At 44.8% G+C, this 27,446-nt stretch overlaps 1 protein-coding gene across 1 annotated transcript in view; it reads right to left on the bottom strand.

The window, feature by feature from the left end:
* The window catches only part of LOC106576554 (protein O-mannosyl-transferase TMTC2), a 90,334-nt gene that overhangs the window by 21,147 nt on the left and 41,741 nt on the right, over positions 1–27,446 (bottom strand). The window contains exons 3-8 of the mRNA XM_045700032.1: positions 13,765–14,644; positions 13,335–13,449; positions 12,529–12,614; positions 11,174–11,358; positions 10,470–10,548; positions 6,605–6,726 (exon numbers count right to left, since the gene is read on the bottom strand). Of these exons, the coding sequence (XP_045555988.1) occupies positions 6,605–6,726; positions 10,470–10,548; positions 11,174–11,358; positions 12,529–12,614; positions 13,335–13,449; positions 13,765–14,644 (1,467 nt within the window). The remainder of the gene's footprint in view (positions 1–6,604; positions 6,727–10,469; positions 10,549–11,173; positions 11,359–12,528; positions 12,615–13,334; positions 13,450–13,764; positions 14,645–27,446) is intronic.

Raw genomic sequence — 27,446 nt, 5'->3', positions numbered from 1 at the left:
GAGGGCTTTAGCGGGTAGCGTTAGCGCCAACTCCGAGTGTAGCCAGCCACAGAGGGCTTTAGCATACATATATCAGTCTAGACTCTAACCTGGTTACTGTGAACGAAGAGTTCAAAGCCAAACTGAACAAAGAACAAACCACAAAACTATACAACCTCACTAACCCCATTAAAGTACATGACTCTTTACGAATGAAACAGTGAAGTCACGTACTGTAGTACACGTCAGGGTGAGGTGGGACTTGAGTTTGACACTTTGACCCTTTCCCCGAGTCGGTTGACTCCTTATGAGCCAGCTGCATTATCAATACGTAGGTCCCCCGTGGCAAGACGGCCCAAAATCTCTCCCTGATTGAGTGATTAAATAAGGAAGCAGGGTAATTGCATTAAGTCCTGTCCGGCAGCCCATTGTCCCAGGTCTAGTCGTGTCCTAATCTCCTGTTGTTAAGGGCTCAGTTATGAGGGGCCACTCGTGGCTCAGGGCCCCGGATGTAGGGACCCGGGGGACCCAGCAGATGTCCAGCTGTGCTGGGGTGACTCGGGTCTGAACCCAGGGAGACTGGGGGTTTAGGGGAATGGAACTGAAATCAGATTAGGAAAAGGGGAAATTAGTGAGTTTGGGAGCGAGACCCTTCCTCAGCCCAGACCGGACCCCTAGGGGTGCAGCTGTAACTCCTCTGATATCAGTGAGGAGGATAGAAGGAGAGTGGGATGGATGATGTGGTACGCTGAAGAGCAAAACCTCCTGTAGAGTCCTAGTACCTCAGTTACCTCAGGCTGTGGAAGGAGAAGAACAGAAGGTCAAACTCCTCACAAGGGCTCAGCAGGACTGGTTCAGTGGGTTCTAACAGGGTTCCTCTCCATAAAGTCCTCCTAACTAACCCAAGTCAGCTGTGAACACGTTGTCACGCACGTTTTTTCTCTCCCCAAAACACTGTGGGAGTGAATGAGAGAGGTGGATGGAAGGAGGCTGGGGGTCAGAGTGCACCTCAGAACAAACAGCCAAACCTGTAGGGGAGAAGTCTGGGAAGGAAATACTGGACCCAGCAGGCCTAGCTGGAGCGCTTCATAACACCACACACATTTAATAATGTCACACACACACACACACACACACACACACACACACACACACACACACACACACACACACACACACACACACACACACACACACACACACACACACACACACACACACACACACACACACACACACACACACACCCCATGGCTGTGACCTTGAGACAATCACACACCCAGCGGAGAGCCTGATAGTTTTTTACAAGCTTGTACCCGTAGACAATAATTATTCCTCAATCCATTATCTCCTTGGTTGTCGTATCAACAAAGTTTATAGTGGCAGAAGTTTGTCTCTCTGCTATTTTATCTCAAATATCTCAAAAGACTGCAATTAGCCTAACATTTAAAAAAAAACATCTTGCATTTGCATACCATTATTCTACGCGTCTTTTTCCTTTCGGCCACCAAAGACAAAAGCATGAGTTTGCATTGCTTCATCACGCTTTGTGTGAGCCGAAGCCTATTTGAGAATGTGTGGACAGTCAGGAAGGACACTGGAGGACAAAGAGTGAAATGAATGGATTAGAATAGAGGCAGGTTGTAGTTACATTGATGGTAATGGCAATGATGTTAGAGGTCATTTCCAGTACAGCTGTAGAACGTTTTTCTATCTGTTAACTGACTTCATGAATGGTCTTAAGTGTTGTAGTCTAGTGGTTAACAATACCTACATTATGAACACCTGCTCTTTCCATGACAGACTGACCAGGTGAATTCAGGTGAAAGCTATGATCCCGTATTGATGGCACTTGTTAAATCCACTTCAATCAGTGTAGATGAAGAGGAGGAGACAGGTTAAAGAAGGATTTTTAAGCGTTCATTGTGGAATGCATCCCTGTGGAATGCTTTCGACATCTTCTAGAGTCCATGTCCCAATGAATTGAGGCTGTTCTGAGGGCAATAGGGGGTGCAGATATACATGTTCCTAATGTTTGGTATACTCAGTGCATATAGACTATATTATATATTATAGCCCTATTGGTTAACAAGGTCATGTGAAAATGAGCTTCCTATTGGACAAGTTCAAGTCCATTTCATTCCATTTTGGGTGAGGCTTTTGTTGTTGCTTTGTATTTTAAGAAACGGAGTGTTTGCCAGACCAAAGATTCTGATGCTTCTGCGCATGTGTGAATGATGTTCTGATCATGTGTATATTTTCTACTTTATGCGTAGAGAACAGGCTTCTGAGGTGAATGGTGCTTGTTTAATAAAGTTAGATCAACGTCTGCAAGATCACATAATGTAGTATTCTACATAACAGAACTGGATATAACAGCATAGTATAATGTTACTGTAAGATACCACTGCACTTTTCTCTCATGTGGCCAAAAGCGTGCCACCAGGCAAAATACACAGGTAGTCTATGCGACAGTTTATTAACACCATATATACACAGGTAGTCTATGTGACAGTTTATTAACACCATATATACACAGGTAGTCTATATGACAGTTTATTAACACCATATATACACAGGTAGTCTATGTGACAGTTTATTAACACCATATATACACAGGTAGTCTATGTGACAGTTTATTAACACTATATATACACAGGTAGTCTATGTGACAGTTTATTAACACCATATATACACAGGTAGTCTATGTGACAGTTTATTAACACCATATATACACAGGTAGTCTATGTGACAGTTTATTAACACCATATATACACAGGTAGTCTATGTGACAGTTTATTAACACCATATATACACAGGTAGTCTATGCGACAGTTTATTAACACCATATATACACAGGTAGTCTATGCAACAGTTTATTAACACCATATATACACAGGTAGTCTATGTGACAGTTTATTAACACCATATATACACAGGTAGTCTATGCGACAGTTTATTAACACCATCTGTTCTAACATTCACTCACTGTACATTGTCCAAAACAACGGCGCGGGCTCCTTGGAGACAACGGCGCGGGCTCCTTGGAGACAACGCCGCGGGCTCCTTGGATACAACGCCGCGGGCTCCTTGGAGACAACGCCGCGGGCTCCTTGGAGACAACGCCGCGGGCTCCTTGGAGACAACGCCGCGGGCTACTTGGAGACAACGCCGCGGGCTCCTTGGAGACAACGCCGAGGGCTACTTGGAGACAACGCCGAGGGCTACTTGGGGACAACGCCGCGGGCTCCTTGGGGACAACGCCGCGGGCTCCTTGGGGACAACGCCGCGGGCTCCTTGGGGACAACGCCGCGGGCTCCTTGGGGACAACGCCGCGGGCTCCTTGGCGACAACGCCGCGGGCTCCTTGGCGACAACGCCGCGGGCTACTTGGAGACAACGCCGCGGGCTCCTTGGCGACAACGCCGCGGGCTCCTTGGAGACAACGCCGCGGGCTCCTTGGAGACAACGCCGCGGGCTCCTTGGAGACAACGCCGCGGGCTCCTTGGAGACAACGCCGCGGGCTCCTTGGAGACAACGCCGCGGGCTCCTTGGCGACAACGCCGCGGGCTCCTTGGCGACAACGCCGCGGGCTCCTTGGAGACAACACTGTATAACTCAACAAGATCTAAACGCATATCCAAATGAAAATGATCACGATCCAATGGTTGGTATGCAGATGCTGCATGTTTCACTGGTAAAACTTGAAGAATGATCCTTCTCGATTGAATGCGGTGGTGTTTTTGTCTTACAGTAACGTTATACTATGCTGTTATATCCGGTTCTGTTATGTAGAATACTACATTATGTGATATTGCAGACACTGACTCAGCGTTGATCTAACTTTATTAAACAAGCACCATTCACCTGAGTAGCCTGTTCTCTACGCATAAAGTAGAAATATACACATGCGCATGACGTCATCCGCATAAGCTTTGAGATCATTAGTTGGCGACTAACATTCCCGAAAAAGTCCAATCCGCAGCCACGGCCTGTATACACAGAATCTCACAACGCGGTTACCATGCAAACCATTCTAAGGCGTGGCATCATTCTGAGAACTCACACTGCCTACCTGCTCGGTGAGAGCGTGTGTGCCTGTGTGGTTTAAGCGAGCCGCATTTCGTTTAGAACTGAGAGAAGAAGTTAAGGGCTATTCTGAGGTAGTTCACATGGAACAGGTAAGAGTTGGATAGTCACTTCCATCAAACAGCAGTGGTCTTGTATCCGTTGTGCTGTGGCTACTGTAATTAGCGGTTAACACTGAAGAGGCCTTTCTTAGAGGCAATCTGCGATTACTAAATCTATTTTGGGACTTTTAAATTAAAGAATATAACTTACTGTATAAATGCCTCATGAGCTTAGTTCAACTGTCGTACCCCATCAGAACCCAAAATATAAGCTTGTTTTACTCCAATGTTTGTAAACAGTGTAATTGTTAGCAAACACTGTATAGCCTCAACACATGGTTAAAACTATCCTTTTGATATCATGGATGGCCAGTCCTTGCATCAACAGCTCTGTCTATGAATTTTAAAGTGGTTACAGCCACTCCCTTTACCAAAACAGTGGTGGGTTGACTGATGTGTTATTGTTTGAACTGCAGATTGCCCCTTTAAAGGGATAGCACACTCCCAATGTAAACTGGACCTACAGGACTTCCCACTCATCTCTGTAGATTGAGACAGACATTCGACAGTCATTCTCCTTCTAACAGGTGCACCATGGAGAGAAAAAGCCTATTTGCTCTTTCCACCTGTTGCTTCCCCTGGCTTTGGTCTCTGCAGATGCGCCAACTCTCAACTCTATAAGTAACTTCAGGAACTTTGAATTTGGCCACAGCTTCCCATGCCATGGCCTGATGCTACTCCACCATTTTGCTAACAATGTCCTCGTTGGCAAAAACAACACCAACAGCAACAGCCTAATCACACCAGTCTTTGTGCCATCAAGGGGAGACTGGGGCTTCCCGTGGTACGATAACGCTAAACAGGTGCTTCCATCCCTGGAGGAACGGGCTTAATACACGGTAGGGAATCTCAACACACAGACAGTCTCCACGAGGGCTTGGCACCTACCTCCTTATGCCACTCAAAGCTATTACCTCATGCCCTGATCCATAGAGAACAATAGGGACAGAATCATCCTCAAAATGCAGGGGAATGTGGTGGAGGCAGTCCACATAACACAGCACTACCCACAAGACGACCCCCGCAGCAAGCAGTACGACCCTGATAACACCTTCCTCCTAAGTGATCAACTGAAAACTGGAACAACGGGTATGCCAGAATTAGATGGGCAAACGTCCCAAGGAGTCTGCTTGGTGTGGGGATGATGGGAGCCCTCTACGAGGACAATAAAATGACCTCTGTTAGCCCCCTTGGCATGTGCAGCTACGGAAGCTTCGACGCCAATGTATACCTAAACCCCGGCCTGCAGGTCAGGCCCCTGATCAACTTGCACTCTGTTATCATGAGCGGCCCTAAGTATGATGACTCTGACCGGAAGATTCCTGTTAACAAACCTCCATTTGACTTTGATGTCAGTCTGCAGCTCTACACTAAAGATGGCCACGCCTGCGCTCGCCTGTTCATCAACAAGACCTTCACTGATTGGAAGAACAAACTGTTACACCTGGCTTGGATTCTACTCCTCTAACAAAATTGAACATACATTTTATTATGACACTTGGCAGTGGGCTGTTTTGTTCACTAAACAGGTGGACAACGACACAGACCCAGATATCTACACCTACAGGTCTGACATGTCCATCTCGCCCGGGGTCGAAGCTCGATTCTTCAATAAAAGAACCTTTTCTGAAAAGTATGTCCTCGAGGTACGCACTGCTCCATGGGAATCTTAATGCTGTCCAACCATAATTTTCTCAACATTATCTCAACATTATATTATACAAGGATCATTCTCACAGAGGCAGAGATAGAAGAGGGTCAAGGTGCTATTGAACCGAACATAACCAATGCTATGGGGGTCACACAAAGCATCTGGTTTCTCTCATTTGGATTGTAATCATATGGTTTCCATGGCAACGTAACAGTTCTGAATTCTACTTTGAAAGTATTCTGACGTAAGTAGGAACTAGCGTCAAACGCCTCAGACCCTGTAACCGGTCACATATATTTCAATGCATATCTGAAACGTGTCAAAACTGCACGATTCTGCACAGAATGACTGGCAGAAATCCATTCAAAGGAATGCAAATCTTCTTTTCTACACATCAGATCATACACAATATTACCTGATGCTCTTCCTTGAGTTGTCCTGAACTTTCCACTTTGTTATGAAAATACAAATTATTACTCCTTTCCCATATTTAAGCTATTTTACATATTTTCTTATTAGCCTTATGAACATAGACATTTTGTTTGTATCTGTACCAGAATGGTAAAAAAAGACATCAAATGAAACAGAAATGTCTGTATTGGTTGATATTGCAAAGAAATATCAGATATCCCAAAATATCCACATCAGTGCATCTCTAGCTTCTGTGTTGTCTTTTGTCGTGTTCTGTTGTAAAAAATGTAATAAAAATGCACTTTTACGCAGCTGTAATCAATGAATGTGAGGAATTGTCTGGCCTTAAAGAAGTTGGTAGAGGATGGACTTACAATGATGGACAGGAGTTTCCCGTAGGTCAGGTGTGCGGGGATGTGGTCTGTCTTGGCCCTGAGCGACTCTCTGTACCAGTGGCCCGCCTCCTCCAGCCTATTCAGCCTCATGTAGGCCTCTCCTGTTAGGGGTCAAAGGTCACAGGTCATGGGTGATACAGCCTCTCCTACTGTATGGGGGGGTCAACATTCAGAGGTCAGAGGAAAGGGGTCGTAGAGAGACCCATGACCTCAATGGCTTCTCTGACACTTTATACTAAGAGGAAGACTCGTATCAAAGATGTTGTAGTATGATGGGTTCTGTGACTTTCCTTTCTATCTATCTAGCGCATTGGTCACCAACCGGTCGATCGCGATCCATGGTATTCCTAGTCGATCACCAAACATTTCTGTACAAAACCCAACGATAAAGCCTTGTGTTCCTATTTTTTTTATTCGTTTTCGTGCTGTTGGTGCACTTGATTCAGCAGTCCTAGCCTCGGGAAGGCAAAGTGTTCCCATTTTGAACCATTTCATGTGTGTGAATGTAGAACTCTGCCTACCCAGCAAGCCTAGAGAGCAAATTAAGTGCACCTATAGGTCTACCTTTGGCCAATCAAATACCTCAGAGGTGATACTGTGACATTTCAAATCTTTTAAAACCATGACTAGAGAGAGCTGCTGTTTTTATGAGTAAGTTCATGTTTGTTGTTACTCAGCACTGCCAACACTTTGGTTCAACACTTTCATAAGCCATAAAATATGTTCTCCCTACTTCCACTCACGCTAAAACCAGCACTGCAGCTGCAATTAATGAGTATAGCAGTGTGTTTCTATGACCTTGCGTTGCTTTTAGCTGCTTGTGTCTTTTTTAATATCGAGGTACTTTCTCTGGTCATAGGAGTAACAACATGAATTGGTGCACGGGGCAAAAAATTATGCAGTGCGACTTAAGTTTCCCCATCAGCTGGAAGACTGTCCCCTTTTCTCAGAGGGAGGGAGAGCGGAGGGACAGTGAGTTGGGTGAGAGCAGACTCACCACTACCTTCCATGCAACCAAGAGAGTATTTACACAGCACAATGTAAAAACTGCTGGTTGCATGGAAGCTACCTCCCCGCTGCTCTCTCCCTGCCTGTGACTTCTGATATGAATGATGGCATGTTCCAGTGCTTCCCAGTGTCTCATGAATAGAGTTCTATAATAGATCTCCAACAGGTGCACGGCTGATAACAAGGCAGATGGAGCCCGACCCACTTCCAGCCCTCCATTCCTAAAAACAATCGTCATTCCACCAATAAAAAATAAATATTCCTCCGTTAAATCAAACCCCTGACCCCAATTTCAGTTGGAGCGTGACTGGTTTCTCTCGGGGGACGTCTCTGTTCTCAAAGCCGTGAGAATCCCAGATCTGATCCCAGCGCAGTGGCGCCGATCCCCGGGGCCCAGATGACAGCCCCCCTCTCACCTGAACAAACACTCTCCCTCTTCTCAGGCCCCCACCACGCGTCATCCCAAGAATGTTGCCGACACGGCACAGCAATCTCAACCATGCAATCAGGAAGGGCTTCTAATAATGTAATTAGTGATAGAATAACACAACATGGGACATGACTTATTATAGCCAGCTTAGTTTGAATTCCCTTTGAATCCTGATACACATCTACATTAGGATTGCCTGCATATTTTGGAGCTGTGGTGTTGGAATGGAATTAAACCGATGTTATCTGCTTAAAGCACATCAAATAGCTTCATTTCATGGAGATAATACGGGGAAATCTCTTTTTTGGGGGAGAAACTGAAGACCATAAGCAGGTTGTTCTACTACCACCAGAATGAGTCATTCTAAACACATCTTCCTCAATTACATGAATCAAAGATGAGGAGAATTATCGTATGTGATAGGTGGGAATTAAGAAGGATATTTGGATGATTAAAGTCGTCTCCCTGTGCCAAGTCTTCCCCGTCACGCGGTGAAGCTGTTGCCACTACCCAGCTTTTCACCTTCAGTAATTCAAAAGCCTGACATGGCTCCAGGTAGACTGTCAAACTAAATCTACCCCAGAAGACAAATTAGTTTGCTTCCCCATGAACAGAATACCAGAGATACCTGTCAACTCCATTTTAATTCCTGACTGTCAGCCCTGCAGAACACTGTGCTAGACAGGGATCTAGGGTAGAGTGATCCAGGGTAGAGTGATGGTAGAGTGGAGAGTGATCCAGGGTAGAGTGATGGTAGAGTGGAGAGTGATGGTAGAGTGGAGAGTGATCCAGGGTAGAGTGATGGTAGAGTGGAGAGTGATCTAGGGTAGAGTGATGGTAGAGTGGAGAGTGATCCAGGGTAGAGTGATGGTAGAGTGGAGAGTGATCCAGGGTAGAGTGACGGTAGAGTGGAGAGTGATCCAGGGTAGAGTGACGGTAGAGTGGAGAGTGATCCAGGGTAGAGTGATGGTAGAGTGGAGAGTGATGGTAGAGTGGAGAGTGATCTAGGGTAGAGTGATGGTAGAGTGGAGAGTGATGGTAGAGTGGAGAGTGATGGTAGAGTGGAGAGTGATCTAGGGTAGAGTGATGGTAGAGTGGAGAGTGATGGTAGAGTGGAGAGTGATCTAGGGTAGAGTGATGGTAGAGTGGAGAGTGATCCAGGGTAGAGTGATGGTAGAGTGGAGAGTGATCTAGGGTAGAGTGATGGTAGAGTGGAGAGTGATCTAGGGTAGAGTGATGGTAGAGTGGAGAGTGATCCAGAGTAGAGTGACGGTAGAGTGGAGAGTGATCCAGGGTAGAGTGACAGTAGAGTGGAGAGTGATCCAGGGTAGAGTGATGGTAGAGTGGAGAGTGATCTAGGGTAGAGTGATGGTAGAGTGGAGAGTGATCTAGGGTAGAGTGATGGTAGAGTGGAGAGTGATCTAGGGTAGAGTGATGGTAGAGTGGAGAGTGATCCAGGGTAGAGTGATGGTAGAGTGGAGAGTGATCCAGGGTAGAGTGATGGTAGAGTGGAGAGTGATCTAGGGTAGAGTGATGGTAGAGTGGAGAGTGATCTAGGGTAGAATGATGGTAGAGTGGAAAGTGATCCAGGGTAGAGTGAAGAGTGATCCAGGGTAGAGTGATGGTAGAGTGGAGAGTGATCCAGGGTAGAGTGATGGTAGAGTGGAGAGTGATCCAGGGTAGAGTGATGGTAGAGTGGAGAGTGATCTAGGGTAGAGTGATGGTAGAGTGGAGAGTGATCCAGGGTAGAGTGAAGGTAGAGTGGAGAGCGATCTAGGGTAGAGTGATGGTAGAGTGGAGAGTGATCTAGGGTAGAGTGATTTGGGTAGAGTGGAGAGTGATCCAGGGTAGAGTGATGGTAGAGTGGAGAGTGATCTAAGGTAGAGTGATTTGGGTAGAGTGATATGGTGAGCTGGGGTCGGAAACAGAAACAGTCTCCAGGACATGGGTTGGTCCTGGCTTTGATCCTGGGAAACACTTTCACTGGAAACTTTCATTTTCAGCCCATGGTTGAGCTTGGTCTGTGCTTGAACTATGTCAATCTTTAGAAAATGCTCACCTTTACTCTTTCGTTCCCTTTCACCAGATTCTAGGATGTTAACAATACAGTACATGATGATATATGACCCTCAAACTAAACCCGGGACCATTTTTTCATTGTTCCCTTCTAATCAGGGACTGATTTAAACATGGGACACCAGGTGTGTGCAATTCATTTTCAGGAAAGACAGAAAATCAGCAGGCTCTGGACTCGTAGGGTAAGAGTCGAGTAACCCTGATGTATGAGAATGTATGAACTGTTTGTTTTGTAAAGTGCCATGTTTATTGAACTTGGTGAGTAGAGATGGGGGAAGAATCCCCCCCAAATATTAGTGAAAAAATAAATCTTCTCCTGCTATTACTCACCCATCATGTTGTAGAGACTCTGAGGTGCAAACTGCTTCGGCATTTTCTGCACCGCTTCTCTAAAGACAGACAGAGCCTCCTGTCATAGAGGGGCAGGGCAGTTAGTCACAGTGTGTTTCATCAGTGTGTCACCATCCACCAAGCCTCTTCCTCACTGTCTAATGGAAAGGGCTTCAGGAAGATGAGTCTTTAGTCGGCTCTGTCATTTTGTCATGGATGAAGAGTTAGTTCATTTGAGCAGTGGCTGAGCTCATATAAAGCCAAGGCCGGAAGCTTAAGAAAGTTTTCAGACAGCTAGTTTTCAGGAAACTCCAGAGCTTAAGTACACTATCACAGTATGCTATCAAACTACATTTGCTGTATACATCTTATCCATTGTATTTATACGTTTCTACCATGGCTCCACTGTACTGTACTGTAGTGCACCTTCATAGATTATATTTCTATGTTTCTGCCATGGCTCCACTGTACTGTGGTGTAGTGCACCTCTATCCATTGGATTTCTATGTTTATGCCATGGCTCCACTGTACAGTAGTGTAGTGCACCTCAATACATGCTATTCATTTTATTTCTACATCTCGGCCATTGCTCTGGTTCTAATGTACTGTATTGAAGTGTACTTTTATAGATTCTATCCATTGCATTTCTACGCCGCAGCCACTGCCCTGTCTCCACTGTAGTGTAGAGTACTGTAGTATCATACCTCCTGCAGGCCCTGCTCGTGGAGCAGCTTGCCCAAGTTGTACAGGCAGCTGGTGACGGAGCTCTTGTGGGCATGGGGGTCCTTCAGGTTCTCGTCTGGGATCTCAGCGCAGGTTACAAAGGTCCTCTTGGCCTCCTCCAGACCACCCTGGTTCATCAGGATGATGCCCGTGTTCAAGTAGGCCGCTGTGGGGTGACGAGACGGCGCAGAGGAGGGGGAACAGAGGGAGAAGACGGGGTGGAGGAGGGGGAAAGGGAGGACAGAGGAAGAGGAATGAGGGAGAGAGAAGGCAGAGGATGAGAAATGGGGGAAGAGAGGGGGCAGAGGCGGAGGATTAGAGCAGAAAGAGAGGGGGGTAGAAATGGAGAAACAGAGGGGATAGATAGAAGCAGGGAAAAGGTTTAGGGGCGAGAAAACGAATCACATTTTATTTGTCACATGCGTTGAATACAACAGGTGTAGACTTTACAGTGAAATGCTTACTTACTGTCATGTTGGTATAAAGGGTCGGGAGACAGGTGCAGGAATGCGTAATAGGGGTTTTTATTTCCCAAATTACAGCGTGCCGTGTAAAGGCACGGGGACGAAGACCAAACAAACACGTATACAAAACACAGGGTAGAAACCCAAACAAAAGACCTCGAATAAATACACAATCGCACAATGATACCACACGGGACGAGACCCGTAATCATCTGTGCAATACACGCGGCACGAAAGCCAAAACTACAAAGCACAGGAACTCACACGACCAACGGACATTGGAACAATAATCGACCAGACAATGGTGAACAAAGGGCACACGTATACAATTACTAATCAATGGGAATAGGGACCAGGTGTGAGTAATGACAGTTTCGGAGGGATCCGTGACAGTTTGTGTGTGTGTTGGAGTGTCAGTGTAGTATGTGTGAGTGTGTGGGTAGAGTCCAGAGAGGTTGAAAGAGAGGTTGATGAGAAAAACTGAGGAATTAACAAGTAACTCATGCAACCCAAATCCCCTGCTTTTCCCGTCCTCTGCTAGTCTGATACAGTAAAATATGTCTACACATTACATACGTGAGCAGTCAAGAGTGAGATTGACTTCCATTAGACTGTCGGCTGAAACGGTCCGATAGACCTCTGAAATGAGCCAGACAGACGCATGCATGACAACTAATTCAGCATTAACACTGGGCCGTGATGAAAACCTGAATGTAACATTCAATTCATGTAATTGAATTAAACAAAGCCAGAGACAACCCATTAGGTAGGGCCCGTATTAGCTCCTTTCATCTCCACCGGCAGGCCCCGATCGCAATCACTTCAGCCCCGCAATACGCCATTTTAGGAAATGGCCTCTTAGCAATACTTACACGCCAGAGTTGGCCTGCTCCCAATGGCCAGCTTATAGTAATGCAGTGCTTCTGAGGACCTGTGGTTCTCTTGAAGCAGCAAACCCCTGGTGGAAAGAAGACAGGTCCAGAATTATGGTAGAATGAAGCAGAGGAAAGAGAGGTCTACAGGGCAATCAGGGAAACCATGTGGCAACTCTGACTGTTTGGGTTTTAAATCTAATTGCAGCATGACATTAGACAGTGTTTAGTGACACTCGGTTTATTTGGTTTATTTGTTAACCATCCGTAATCTCAGAACGACACCTTCATTAAAGGTGTGTCATGTAAACACAGAAATGTGTTTGTTGACAAAGGTGACTCTTCCTGTTTCTTGACAGGGGGACAGGGAGTAGAGAGAGGGGAAGAAAAACACTGTCAGGTGAGCGGGAAATGTGGGCCGGTTATGAGGCTTGGCACCTTTGACACTCAGAGGGTTAATGTGGGTATTAGAACTGCCTTCATGTTTTCCCAGAGCCCCGTAAATCATGATTAATGAAATCACTGTCAAGGGGAACAGGATCCCATCTGGGGATAAAACAACCCATTTCCTCTCTATCATCTTCCTCTCTGTTTCTACACTGCCCGCTCCTTCTCTTCATGACTTTTCTCTCTCTCCCTCCCTCTCTCTCTCTCTCCCTCCATCCCCCTCTCCCTCCATCCCCCTCTCCCTCCATCCCGTTATTCTCCCTGTCTGTCTAAGCAGTATTGATGGATGGTAGCTTTCATGGCCCTTCATCCTTGTTGAGGTAGTTGAGAGATGCAGAGATGACACGTCTCACACTCACAGATTATACAACATGTCAGCCATGTTTCCCCGGTAATACAGGGCATTCCGGTACGCCCTCTCCGCCTCGGCCATCTTGCCCTGGTTCTTCAGGACATTTCCCAGGTTGCCCCATGCTAACAAAGAGAGACAGGCGTCTGTCACGTAAATACAGGTATTGTGTAATGGAAAGATCTTGAGTTTTGCATTTATGAGGAAAGATTACAAATCATTTATGACATATATTTTATTCTTTATGGGCCAGTTTCTCAGCTATAGAATAAGCCTTGTCCTGGACCTAGAATAATATAGAACTGAAACATTTTCTAATCTAATCTAATCTAGAGTGATGTAACTCTCAGGCCTAACTTTATCACAGTGGGGCTAAAGTACCAAACCAAAGGCCCATATTCCAGAATGTGTTGGCTAGTCAACAGTCTCCTCCACACTACCTTTAGCGGGGTTAACACTGATCCCTGACTTGTAGAGCATCTCCTCGTTGCTCCAGTCTCTGTTCCTCAGCACCGTCTTGATGCCGTACAGCAGCACCAGGCCCGCGCACAGACCCAGCAGCACGACCCTGGGGCCCCTGGTTCTCAGCCTGACGTACAGGGCTCGGGTCCCCACCGCCACCAGCAGACAGAAGCCCATGCTGGGTATGTACAGCAGCCGCTCGGCCACCACGAAGCCCACATAGAAGAACAGGTTTGTGGCCGGGAGGAAGGGCAGCGAGAGTAGGCCCAGGGAGAAGACCACCACGTTCTCCGTGGAGGGGAGGGTGGCTAGGGAGGTCCGAGGGGAACATTGGTAGGTTTTGGTGAACCCATTCCCGTTGAGGGTGGTTTTCCCATTGGTCTTTGGAGAGCCCTGCTCTGAGTTTATGGTGTGGTTGTTGTGGTTGCCGTCTGGAGGATGGTAGCTGTGCCCATTGGTGAGGGCCTTCCCATTCACCAAGTGAGCTTTCCCATTGGTCTCCTTGGCCTTGGAGTCGGGGCTGCTACGGAGGCCATACCAGGCCAGGAGAGTAAATCCAGCATAGAAGGCTACAGTGTGAAGATTCCTCCAATCAGCAAAGGTCTTGATTAGTGGTAGAGCGTCCATGGACCAATCGAAGCTGAGCTGGACAGGGCAAAGGAGGAGCCAGGCGTTGGCGGCGGGCAGGTAGAGGAAGGTCAGAGTTCGCGTGAGAAGATGCGGTGAGTCGGCTGCCGGGTTGTCTGAGTTGGAGAAGTTGGGGGGCTTGTTACCCATCCAGTAGAGACGAGCAGCCAGGAGAAGCACGCCCCAGGAGACCAACACACTCACACTCAGCAGTACAGTGGTGTTCCTCTTCTGCAGGAGAGAGAAAACATTATAGGAATGTTATGGGAACTACCCTGGGACTTCTGTGAAACGTTCAGGGAACTTTTAGAAAACTTTAGTATTCTGAAAACGTTCCTGCTCGCATTCTGGGAATGCATTGGTAACTAGAAATAGTTTATTGGGCTGAAACTAAGTCAAATCTATTAGACAAAGTAGTAGATATTTTCTTTAACACAGAAGCATTTGGTTTTGGTTTATTTGGTGTGTATTCATAAACATCAGTGCGAAATGTAGAATTTTGATTTAAATCTCGACCATGTGAAAGGTCGATGACCTTTATGATTTCACATCGCGAGGAATTTCTAGAATAGAACTGTTTAGAAATGAGGAATGAAATGGAAGGAATGTTTTTGCAAAAGCTGCCCAGGGCACAAGCCGTGTTCATGCGCAATTGACACAGCCAAGCGCTCTGTGTATTATTGGCAAGTCCTCTGAAAAAAGTATCTACAACGGCCAGAAATAATATGGCTCTGTTGCTACACAAACACAGAAAGCATTTTTTGAGAAATTAAGCATTGATAGCACTGAGAGACTAAATGGGGGATATTAACACTTCACATTCATCAGAAAACATACTTGTGGGAATCTTTATCAAATGACCCTCCATGTTGGTGTCACCTCTATTCATATGTTTCAGTTTGATTTAATAGAATAATGCCCTAAAGGACAAGGATTCTTCTCATTTGACTGTGGGATGAGAAATACTGGTAGGCTAGGCCAATTAGAGGTGAACATATGCTATTACTGCCCAATAAAGTAGCTGTGAAACTCAATGTAAAATGTACGCTAAACTCATACCTACATTAATTACAGTTAGGCCTATGTACATTCAAATATACATTTCAATGAATTCCCTTTCATTTAACCAGGCTTTTCCTGGTTAAATAAAGGTTAAATAAAAATGATCAAGCTAAGAAAACCACTCCCTCATCATTCCCCACACACTCCTTTAGATCAATTGACCTCTAACATTCTGGAGCACTTGGTGCCGGTGGAGTTTAACAGTTTCCTTTGCCCCAATAAAGACATGTCAAATAAACAGAGCATCTACTATACATGACCAATAGACCACGACACTGGACCCTACTACCAACTGCATACGATGACATCACGGCGGCACTGTGCTTCTCTCATTCTTATTCCGTTCATCCATCTTCCTGTAAAGCAATGCCTCTAAAATTGATTTAGAACAGATCCGTCCATGTATTGTAGCATGGTGTCTTGTATGCCCAAATAGGCTATGTGTTTAGACTAGCTAAGCCTCGAGTGCAATTTGACTGCACAACTCAGGCCTAGGGTGGGTTCCGAAATGGCACCCTAATCCATACATAGTGTAGGGAAAAGGGTGCCATGTCAGATGCTGCCCTAGTGTATGCTGGGAGAAGTAGAGTGGGGAGGGCCTGATTCAGATTGTTGGCCCATTTCAGATAGAGTGGAGAGTGACTTTTAATCAGCTCAGAGCTCACTGTGTCGGTATGTAGATTCTGTTTAAAGCTATAAGAGGATTAATGCCATGGCATGATCAGCGTCAGGGTCCTTATTAAACACCTTCCACTGGCCTGTCACCACGTTCAGCTTTCAGCTCCATCAGGGACATTAGTGTAGTTAGACCAGGACTAGTAACTTCAAAACTTCATTACAACTGACAAATGTTACTAACCCATCCCCTCATGAACTTCTCAGAGGAAAATGGACATTAAGAGAGATTGTTTGCTATTTTTACAGTTCCTAATGGCTTTATGAATACATATCTGGCATAGGAAGTAAGACCTTTTTTGGCATGTTAGGCTCATAAAAATCTGGGAATTGTATTTTTTGATGAATAGATTAGAGCACTACTCGAATCAAAAAAGGCTGAAACAGAAAGCAGCCAGGGGACGACTGTATGATAAGTAGAGAACAGCTCAAATATTATTTCACTTTGTTTTACAGGGTCACACTCCTGGGCCCATATTCAGAGTAGGAGTGCTGATCAGTTTAGTCTTTTACATCATAATGAATAGGATTATATGGACACGGAGGAACCTGATCCTAGATCAGCACTCTGACTCATACCTTGTGAATACGAGCCCTGTCCTCTGGACAGGTCAGCAAAACTTTAAAGTCTAGAGTTACCGTTGCTATGGTTACCGAAGGTTGTCCGGTCACGTCCTTGACCCCCCCGATTCTGGCTAATTAAGTCACATCTGTCTAGACTTAGGGGTCACCGCAGTCCGGAAGAGAGAGGCTGCAGCTGTGAAAGGAATGTATTGACACATATACCAGTTGAACAGAACATATTGCTCTCTCTCAGGAGAAAGTTGGGGAAACACTTTACTTCAAGCCTGTAGGTATAACGCAGTTTGAATGCATTATAACACATGTCATAAGCATGCATGGCCCCCTTATGATGTATTGTGATCTCATAATCCAGTTTATCATAATCCGTTGGTCTGATGGTCTAAAGAAGAAATGTAATTAATTTGGATGAATCTGTATGGAGGCTTTTTAAAATATAATATATAAATTAAAATATAGGCTTTCTACTGTCCAGACAGAGACCAGGGAGTTCTCTCTTCTCCCTACTGTACAGTACAGACAGAGAGTGTTTCTTCCATCCACACACCAGCCTCCAGTGAACTCTGGCTGAACCTGTGGGGGTGGCATGAGAGCTGTGTGTGTGTGTGTGTGTGTGTGTGTGTGTGTGTGTGTGTGTGTGTGTGTGTGTGTGTGTGTGTGTGTGTGTGTGTGTGTAAGTGTTTTCATCACAATCTCACCAGGCCTTTGAACATTTCTGTCTGTTTCGCAATTACAGACCTAATTTACTTCCTACTTTAAATGAGGTTACAAAGTCAATATAAAATCATCTCAGAGCACCGCAGAGATGAGTAGACTGAGTAAGTGTTATCCCCAGCATGACACAGGCAGCCAGGCAGCTGCACAGCCGAGGTCTCTAGTTCTCACCCTCTTTTCACACTCCTAAAACGCACCGAGTCATGCCGAGCCGAGCCATGCCAAGCTGAGCTGTACTGCACTGGCCTGGTCACGCATCTACCATAGTTACGGTTGTCACGCTGCAAAGATCAATGTGAACAGAAAGGATCAGAGCCAGCACAGTATGGCTCTGGTTGGCACGGCAGTATGAAAATGGTTAGTCTCATTGCCAAAGAATGATATTGTACAGTTTAAACCTGATGGATTATTCCTCAAACAATGTCATTGTGCTCCTAACTGTAAACAGAGAAAATCCTCTTTAAAAGTGTCAGTAGCCTACAGTTCAGCTGGAAGTAACGTACATTCTGTATATCAAATCAAATATATTCATAAGCACATAAACATAGCCCCAGTTAACTCTCAACAGAGAGCTCAGAGAGAAACTATTTTCAAATAGTCCTGCTCAGCGAAGGTTATGACCATACTAGTGCGTACGAGTTTTTGAAACCTGCATCTCCAATTACCCTTAAATTAGGACTAAGGAGTTTATTAGGATTGACTTGTCCTGGACAATAGACATGCTTCATTTGTTGGACCTTCACTTCAGAACTGAGAGTGTGAGACAATTTCATCTCTCTGAGGAGAAGATTTCCTTTGAGATGAGGTACATTTGACTGTGAGATAAACCAATTACAAAAAATCTGTGTTTTCAGTCTTCTCTTTCTGTGGAAAGATATCAAATATGACCGGAGAGATTTGAAGATTTTTGGGCTGAAGGAAGTAAGAAACTCAGAGGGAAGAATTGGATATTGATTTCTGAACCAGAAAGCAGACACACAAAGGAAGAGGCTATGTATTTCTACACAGAGGAGATGAGGTTATTGATGGGATCGTCTTGTTCTTCTTGTCTGGGGAAAATGCGGTATGAAAAATTCAATCTGGCTCCATTTCCTCTCCCAATTCCCAATCTTTACTTAATTTACTTGAAGATCAATCTCGGACTCAAAAGGCCAAAGCCGCGGTCTGTCGACGGTGATGGCGATTCCTCAATCAGGGTAAATTGAGACAAAATGGTCGCTTAATTTCCCTTAAATTCTGAGTGAGAGTCTGAAACTCCACCAATTCCTCTAAAGCACTAAGATAAACTCACCTGCTTACTTTTCTGCACTTCTCTATTACGAACTTCAACCTTTCTCTTTGTATCATTCTATTTCACAACTCATCTGGCTATTCTGTGAAAAATGACTTTGCAAAAATAACTTTACAAAAAACATTTGACTTGATTTTATGTGGTTTGATTTGATTCTAGAGGTACAGTCGAAGTCACCTAGGGCAATGCTAGGATGTATCATTGATGATTTATCTGTTTGAGTTACTTTATTTCCAGCGTCAGAGCAGCTCTCTCATTGGAGCTCATAAGATCTGTGGCTGGTTAAAAGAGCCGGAATAATCCCTTGCAGCATGTCAAAGCTGCCGTCCCACTCGGGCCAAGGCTTTCATCTAAACACTGCGCTCTCCACAGATCTCACACACTGTGGATTTTTACTGCTCTCTTCACTACATAAGACCTCTCTGCTTTCCATCCGCATGGGAACTGTCCGTCCGTCCCTCCCTCTCTCTCCCCCTCTCTCTCTCTCTCTCTCTCCCTCTGTCCCTCTCCCCCTCTCTTTCTCCCTCTCCCTCTGTCCCCCTGTCTCTCTCTCTCTCCCTCTCTTTTAAAACGACATGAAGACCAGCCCATTCTTATCTCTGCATTGTGTTTGTCATTCATCATTAGCCATGTTCAAACATTGTCCTCTGCTGCGTGTGGTCCTCTAATACCCATCGTACTGTTATTAGTGTCTGTTGGCGCTGTTCAAGACGTGTTTGAAGACACAGCGGGATGAGGTTGACATTAGTGGACTCTCTCATAAAGCTGCCTGTGGACTGACAGAAAGCAGCAGGGGGAAAGAGCCTACGGACTTCCTCTATAAAGTCACGTCCCGTTTACACTCCTCATCCTCCTCATAAATCCTCCTGGTATATGGGCCTTGGTTGGGCCTTCTTGGACCATACTCTTTTAGTTAGAGTTAAAACAGTAACATTGGGTATGATAGCCAGGCCACTGTTGCACTCCTATCCCTAGCCTGATCCTTACAATGCTTGACATCGCAGCGCTGCCATATGTCCTCTCTGGGTGTAGGATGAAGTTGCCCCTAGTTTCCCCACTACTCAGAGACTGTTAAGATGGCGCCGAAGAGGATGGCTGACGTTTTACGTTGTTTGTAACTTATTTCTTTACTTATTTTGTACATAAATGTTGCTGTTTCCGTCTCTTATGACCAAAAATAACTTCTGGACATCAGAACTGGGATGACTCACCACAAACTGGAAGAAGCTTTTTCCTTTAACGAGTCCGATGAGAAAGATATACTGCTCTCCCGGGAACAGGCCCAGATCCCCGTCATTTGCGTGAAGAAAAGACGGAGGAAAAGAGGATGCAGATCGGGCTGCATTTTGAGAATCCATTGGCGAGCGAGTAAACTCCCACTGCCATCAATTCTACTTGCTAACATGAAATCATTGGAAAATAAAATTGATGACCTATGATTACGATTATCCTACCAACGGGACATTAAGAACTGTAATATCTTATGTTTCACGAGTCGTGGCTGAACGACGACACGGATAAAATAGAGCTGGAGGGATTTTAAATGCACCAGCAGAACAGAGAAGCTACATCTGTTAAGACGAGTGGTGGGGGTGTGTGTCTTTTTGTCAATAACAGCTGGTGGGCGATGTCTAATATTAAAGAAGTCTCGAGGTATTACTCGCCTGAGGTAGAGTACCTTATGATAAGCTGTAGACCACACTATCTACCAAGAGAGTTCTCATCTATCTCTAGGAGACAGAACGCGTCTCCTTCCTGAGCGGTGACCGAAAAGATTTGGCATGGATCCCCAGATCCTCAAAAAGTTCTACAGCTGCACCATCGAGAGCATCCTGACCGGTTGCATCACCGCCTGGTATGGCGACTGCTCGGCATCTGACTGTAAGGCGCTACAGAGGGTAGTGTGTACTGCCCAGTGCATCACTGGGGCCAAGCTTCCTGCCATCCAGGACCTATATAATAGGCAGTGTCAGAGGAAAGCCCATAAAGTTGTCAGCGACTACAGTCACCCAAGTCATAGACCGTTTTCTCTGCTACCGCACGGCAAGCGGTACCAGAGTGCCAAGTCTAGGACCAAAAGGCTCCTTAACAGCTTCTACCCCCAAACCATAAGACTTCTGAACAATTAATCAAATGGCCACCGGACTATTACATTGACACCCCCAACCCTCCATTTGTTTTGTATACTGCTGCTACTCGCTGTTGTTTATTATCAATGCATAGTCACTTCACCTCTACCTACATGTACAAATGACCTCTAACCTGTACCCCCGCACACTGACTCGGTACCGGTACCCCCTGTATATAGCCTCGTTATTGTTATGTTATTGTGTTACTTTTTATTATTTTTTACTTTAGTTTATTTGGTCAATATTTTCTTAACTCTTCTTGAACTGCAATGTTCAGTGGGGGAAAAAACGATTTGATCCCCTGCTGATTTTGTACGTTTGCCCACTGACAAAGAAAGGATCAGTCTATAATTTTAATGGTAGGTTTATTTGAACAGTGAGAGACAGAATAACAACAAAAATATCCAGAAAAACGCATGTCAGAAATGTTATAAATTGATTTGCATTTTAATGAGGGAAATAAGTATTTGACCCCTCTTTTAGGGGACTAAAATTGCCACCAATTTTTAGGGGACTTTTGTGATGCTACAAAACTTTTGTAGCATCACTTTAAGGTAATGATTGGGGGAGAAAGCTGATCCTAGATCTGTACCGAGGGGAAACTTCACCCCGGAGTATCACCTCTGTGTGGATGCAGTCCATTGGCCAGTGTTTTTGATGGAACTCTGATGTCATCAACCAGGGACATCCAGGCCGTTTACACTTCTCTTAACACATTGGGCCTTTTCTCCTGACTAGGTACATTCCCCCAGTTAATCAGACAGGACTAGGGTCCGGCCTTCAGTGGCTGACTTTGATGAAGGGACCTTATTACTGAATACCACTCAATATAAAGACTGAAGTGGCGCTAGCACAGGGACCCATAATGGGACAGGTCATCGGTTCACATCCCCCACTGGGATGGATGGACCACTGGACCACCCTGCTTCTCTCTGGGATTGCTGTCCATAGAGCAATAGAGAGAATGAACCAGTGTTGTCAGGCAACTAAAGGGAAGCCAAATATTATCCATCACTTTACTTCAGATATGACATATTGTTAGACCTACTAGCCAACAGATAGATTGCTAATTTTTTTTATTTCATGCACATTGTTGTAGTTGTAGAAACAAGTAGCCTTCCCCACTTCCGTAGACATGCCACTAAATACAGAACGTGTGAGACTCCTCAGCTCTGGCACAAACAAACACAATCTAACCACAGACAAAAAAAGAGCGAGAAAGAGAGAAAGAGTGAGTGAGAGGGAATTACCACCGCAGGCATCATTTCACAGCTGAACGCCTCTGTGGAGGATAATTGCCACGGCATTCATCAAGCGGTCGTCAACCGCCGACGCACTAATCTGCAGCCCCGGGCCTCATTGAGACAAACCAGGGAATCTACTGTTTCTGTCACACTTTAATTACACGCCAAGAAAGGGAACATCCAATCATATGCAGCGTCCTTCGCCCCATGCATCCTCTTAAGTAGAGCCCAGAGTTTCTCCTGACCACATGACCTAACGAGGAAATGATAAAAACTCTGGACCCTAGTTACAGTCCTATAGGGACCCTAGTTACAGTATTATAGAGACCTTAGTTACAGTATTATAGGGACCCTAGTTACAGTATTATAGGGACCCTAGTTACAGTATTATAGGGACCCTAGTTACAGTATTATAGAGACCTTAGTTACAGTATTATAGGGACCCTAGTTACAGTATTATAGGGACCCTAGTTACAGTCCTATAGGGACCCTAGTTACAGTCCTATAGGGACCCTAGTTACAGTCCTATAGGGACCCTAGTTACAGTCCTATAAGGACCCTAGTTACAGTCCTATAGGGACCCTAGTTACAGTCTTATAGGGACCCTAGTTACAGTCTTATAGGGACCCTAGTTACAGTATTATAGAGACCCTAGTTACAGTATTATAGAGACCCTAGTTACAGTATTATAGAGACCCTAGTTACAGTCTTATAGAGACCCTAGTTACAGTCTTATAGAGACCCTAGTTACAGTATTATAGGGACCCTAGTTACAGTCTTATAGAGACCCTAGTTACAGTCTTATAGAGACCCTAGTTACAGTCTTATAGGGACCCTAGTTACAGTATTATAGAGACCCTAGTTACAGTATTATAGAGACCCTAGTTACAGTCTTATAGGGACCCTAGTTACAGTCTTATAGGGACCCTAGTTACAGTCCTATAAGGACCCTAGTTACAGTCTTATAGGGACCCTAGTTACAGTATTATAGAGACCCTAGTTACAGTCTTATAGAGACCCTAGTTACAGTCTTATAGAGACCCTAGTTACAGTATTATACAGACCCTAGTTACAGTATTATAGAGACCCTAGTTACAGTATTATAGAGACCCTAGTTACCGTCTTATAGAGACCCTAGTTACAGTATTATAGAGACCCTAGTTACAGTATTATAGAGACCCTAGTTACAGTCTTATAGAGACCCTAGTTACAGTCCTATAAGGACCCTAGTTACAGTCTTATAGGGACCCTAGTTACAGTATTATAGAGACCCTAGTTACAGTCTTATAGAGACCCTAGTTACAGTCTTATAGGGACCCTAGTTACAGTATTATAGAGACCCTAGTTACAGTCTTATAGAGACCCTAGTTACAGTCCTATAGGGACCCTAGTTACAGTCTTATAGATACCCTAGTTACAGTCTTATAGGTACCCTAGTTACAGTCTTATAGGGACCCTAGTTACAGTCTTATAGGGACCCTAGTTACAGTCTTATAGGGACCCTAGTTACAGTCCTATAAGGACCCTAGTTACAGTCTTATAGGGACCCTAGTTACAGTCTTATAGAGACCCTAGTTACAGTATTATAGAGACCCTAGTTACAGTATTATAGGGACCCTAGTTACAGTATTATAGAGACCCTAGTTACAGTATTATAGGGACCCTAGTTACAGTCCTATAGGGACCCTAGTTACAGTCTTATAGAGACCCTAGTTACAGTCCTATAGGGACCCTAGTTACAGTCCTATAGGGACCCTAGTTACAGTCCTATAGGGACCCTAGTTACAGTCCTATAGGGACCCTAGTTACAGTCCTATAGGGACCCTAGTTACAGTCCTATAGGGACCCTAGTTACAGTATTATAGAGACCCTAGTTACAGTCTTATAGGGACCCTAGTTACAGTATTATAGGGACCCTAGTTACAGTATTATAGAGACCCTAGTTACAGTCTTATAGAGACCCTAGTTACAGTCTTATAGGGACCCTAGTTACAGTCTTATAGGGACCCTAGTTACAGTATTATAGGGACCCTAGTTACAGTCTTATAGGGACCCTAGTTACAGTCCTATAGGGACCCTAGTTACAGTCCTATAGGGACCCTAGTTACAGTCTTATAGGGACCGTAGTTACAGTATTATAGAGACCCTAGTTACCGTCTTATAGAGACCCTAGTTACAGTCTTATAGGGACCCTAGTTACAGTCTTATAGGGACCCTAGTTACAGTCCTATAAGGACCCTAGTTACAGTCTTATAGGGACCCTAGTTACAGTATTATAGAGACCCTAGTTACAGTCTTATAGAGACCCTAGTTACAGTATTATAGAGACCCTAGTTACAGTATTATACAGACCCTAGTTACAGTATTATAGAGACCCTAGTTACAGTATTATAGGGACCCTAGTTACAGTATTATAGAGACCCTAGTTACAGTATTATAGGGACCCTAGTTACAGTCCTATAGGGACCCTAGTTACAGTCTTATAGAGACCCTAGTTACAGTCCTATAGGGACCCTAGTTACAGTCCTATAGGGACCCTAGTTACAGTCCTATAGGGACCCTAGTTACAGTCCTATAGGGACCCTAGTTACAGTCCTATAGGGACCCTAGTTACAGTCCTATAGGGACCCTAGTTACAGTATTATAGAGACCCTAGTTACAGTCTTATAGGGACCCTAGTTACAGTATTATAGAGACCCTAGTTACAGTCTTATAGAGACCCTAGTTACAGTCTTATAGGGACCCTAGTTACAGTCTTATAGGGACCCTAGTTACAGTCTTATAGGGACCCTAGTTACAGTATTATAGGGACCCTAGTTACAGTCTTATAGGGACCCTAGTTACAGTCCTATAGGGACCCTAGTTACAGTCCTATAGGGACCCTAGTTACAGTATTATAGAAACCCTAGTTACAGTCTTATAGGGACCCTAGTTACAGTCTTATAGGGACCCTAGTTACAGTCCTATAGGGACCCTAGTTACAGTATTATAGAGACCCTAGTTACAGTCTTATAGGGACCCTAGTTACAGTCCTATAGGGACCCTAGTTACAGTATTATAGAGACCCTAGTTACAGTCCTATAGGGACCCTAGTTACAGTATTATAGGGACCCTAGTTACAGTCCTATAGGGACCCTAGTTACAGTCCTATAGGGACCCTAGTTACAGTCCTATAGGGACCCTAGTTACAGTATTATAGGGACCCTAGTTACAGTCCTATAGGGATCCTAGTTACAGTCTTATAAGGACCCTAGTTACAGTCCTATAGGGACCCTAGTTACAGTCCTATAGGGACACTAGTTACAGTATTATAGAGACCCTAGTTACAATATTATAGAGACCCTAGTTACAGTATTATAGGGACCCTAGTTACAGTCCTATAGGGACCCTAGTTACAGTATTATAGAGACCCTAGTTACAGTCCTATAGGGACCCTAGTTACAGTCCTATAGGGACCCTAGTTACAGTATTATAGAGACCCTAGTTACAGTCTTATAGAGACCCTAGTTACAGTATTATAGAGACCCTAGTTACAGTCCTATAGGGACCCTAGTTACAGTCATATAGAGACCCTAGTTACAGTATTATAGAGACCCTAGTTACAGTCCTATAGGGACCCTAGTTACAGTACTATAGAGACCCTAGTTACAGTATTATAGAGACCCTAGTTACAGTATTATAAGGACCCTAGTTATAGTATTATAAGGACCCTAGTTACAGTATTATAGAGACCCTAGTTACAGTATTATAGGGACCCTAGTTACAGTATTATAGGGACCCTAGTTACAGTATTATAGAGACCCTAGTTACAGTATTATAGAGACCCTAGTTACAGTCTTATAGGGACCCTAGTTACAGTCCTATAGGGACCCTAGTTACAGTCCTATAGGGACCCTAGTTACAGTCCTATAGGGACCCTAGTTACAGTATTATAGAGAGCCTAGTTACAGTATTATAGAGACCCTAGTTACAGTATTATAGGGACCCTAGTTACCGTCTTATAGGGACCCTAGTTACAGTCTTATAGGGACCCTAGTTACAGTCTTATAGGGACCCTAGTTACAGTCTTATAGGGACCCTAGTTACAGTCTTATAGGGACCCTAGTTACAGTCCTATAAGGACCCTAGTTACAGTCTTATAGAGAGCCTAGTTACAGTATTATAGAGAGCCTAGTTACAGTATTATAGGGACCCTAGTTACAGTATTATAGAGAGCCTAGTTACAGTATTATAGAGACCCTAGTTACAGTATTATAAGGACCCTAGTTACAACATTATAGGATATAACTACAGGCTATGACTAGGGACAAGAGTGTTCCTGGTCAGGTGACGTGGTCAGAAAGAACTAAGCCCTAGGCTTAAGCACAACTAAAAGATAGCCACTCTGAAGCTTTGATAAAGGGCTCGAAAGCAGTTGACACTGTTATTGATGCTGTGCATGGTGAAGAGCTTATTCCTGAATCACCTATCCACCAGTCATTCTTTCACTCCTTCATTTCACACACCTTTATTTTGAATTGCTTCCTGTGCTCATCCATCATTCTCTGCTGATTGTTTGTTTTTGACAGGTGGAACGGAACGGGAAAAAGAAGGAGGTAATACAGAAGCTATATGGCTCTGCCACTTTGACTGAAACACACACTCCAACCTCTGCTCCACAGACTGTTGTTTCCTGGACATGTGTGTGTGTATGGGATGCTAGTGTCAGGGCCACTGATTTGTAAATCTCTCCCTCTCTCTCTCTCCCCCTCTCTCTCCAAGGCCCCTCTACCTCTTTCATTTCAGTCTGAATACAGAACTAATAGGATGAGAAATGGAGCGCCGGTCACTAATAAGTCAGCTAATAAGAAAGGATGGGTTTTACCTCCCCCTCCGTTTCCTCTCACTGCAGAGTAAATAACACAAACAGTTCAAATTGTCAGGAAATCTTTAGAAATAGCTAAGCAAATGCTAACATGCGCAAAGATAGAATTGGAATGCAGTGCCTCACTGCCCAATATGATGCAATAACAGAAGTGAATTATTGTTATTCTGCCATCACAGTAAAACCACACTGACTGGGCAGACAAAGAGGGGTGAGGTGCTCTCCTGGCAGTGGGTGAGTACGAGTGGAGAGACACAGATAAAAGAGGGGAAGTGAGAACATAGTTTCCTTCTTCTCCCTCTCTCTCTCTCTCTCTCTCTCCCTCTCTCCGTGTTCCCACACATTTGTTTTTGAGGTGTCTGGGGTCGTAATCGGCGAGCGATAGCCTCGTGGTCGCAGCCCCGGCATCTGAGAGATTAGGAGGCGGGATGGGGTGCCATGGGAGAGGAGGGCTGGGGTGCCATGGGAGAGG

Source organism: Salmo salar, chromosome ssa17 (assembly GCF_905237065.1).
Source record: "Salmo salar chromosome ssa17, Ssal_v3.1, whole genome shotgun sequence".
NCBI classification, from domain to species: domain Eukaryota; kingdom Metazoa; phylum Chordata; class Actinopteri; order Salmoniformes; family Salmonidae; genus Salmo; species Salmo salar.
The sequence above is the reverse complement of the archived record's forward strand: the minus strand, read 5'-3'. Positions and strand labels throughout refer to the sequence as shown.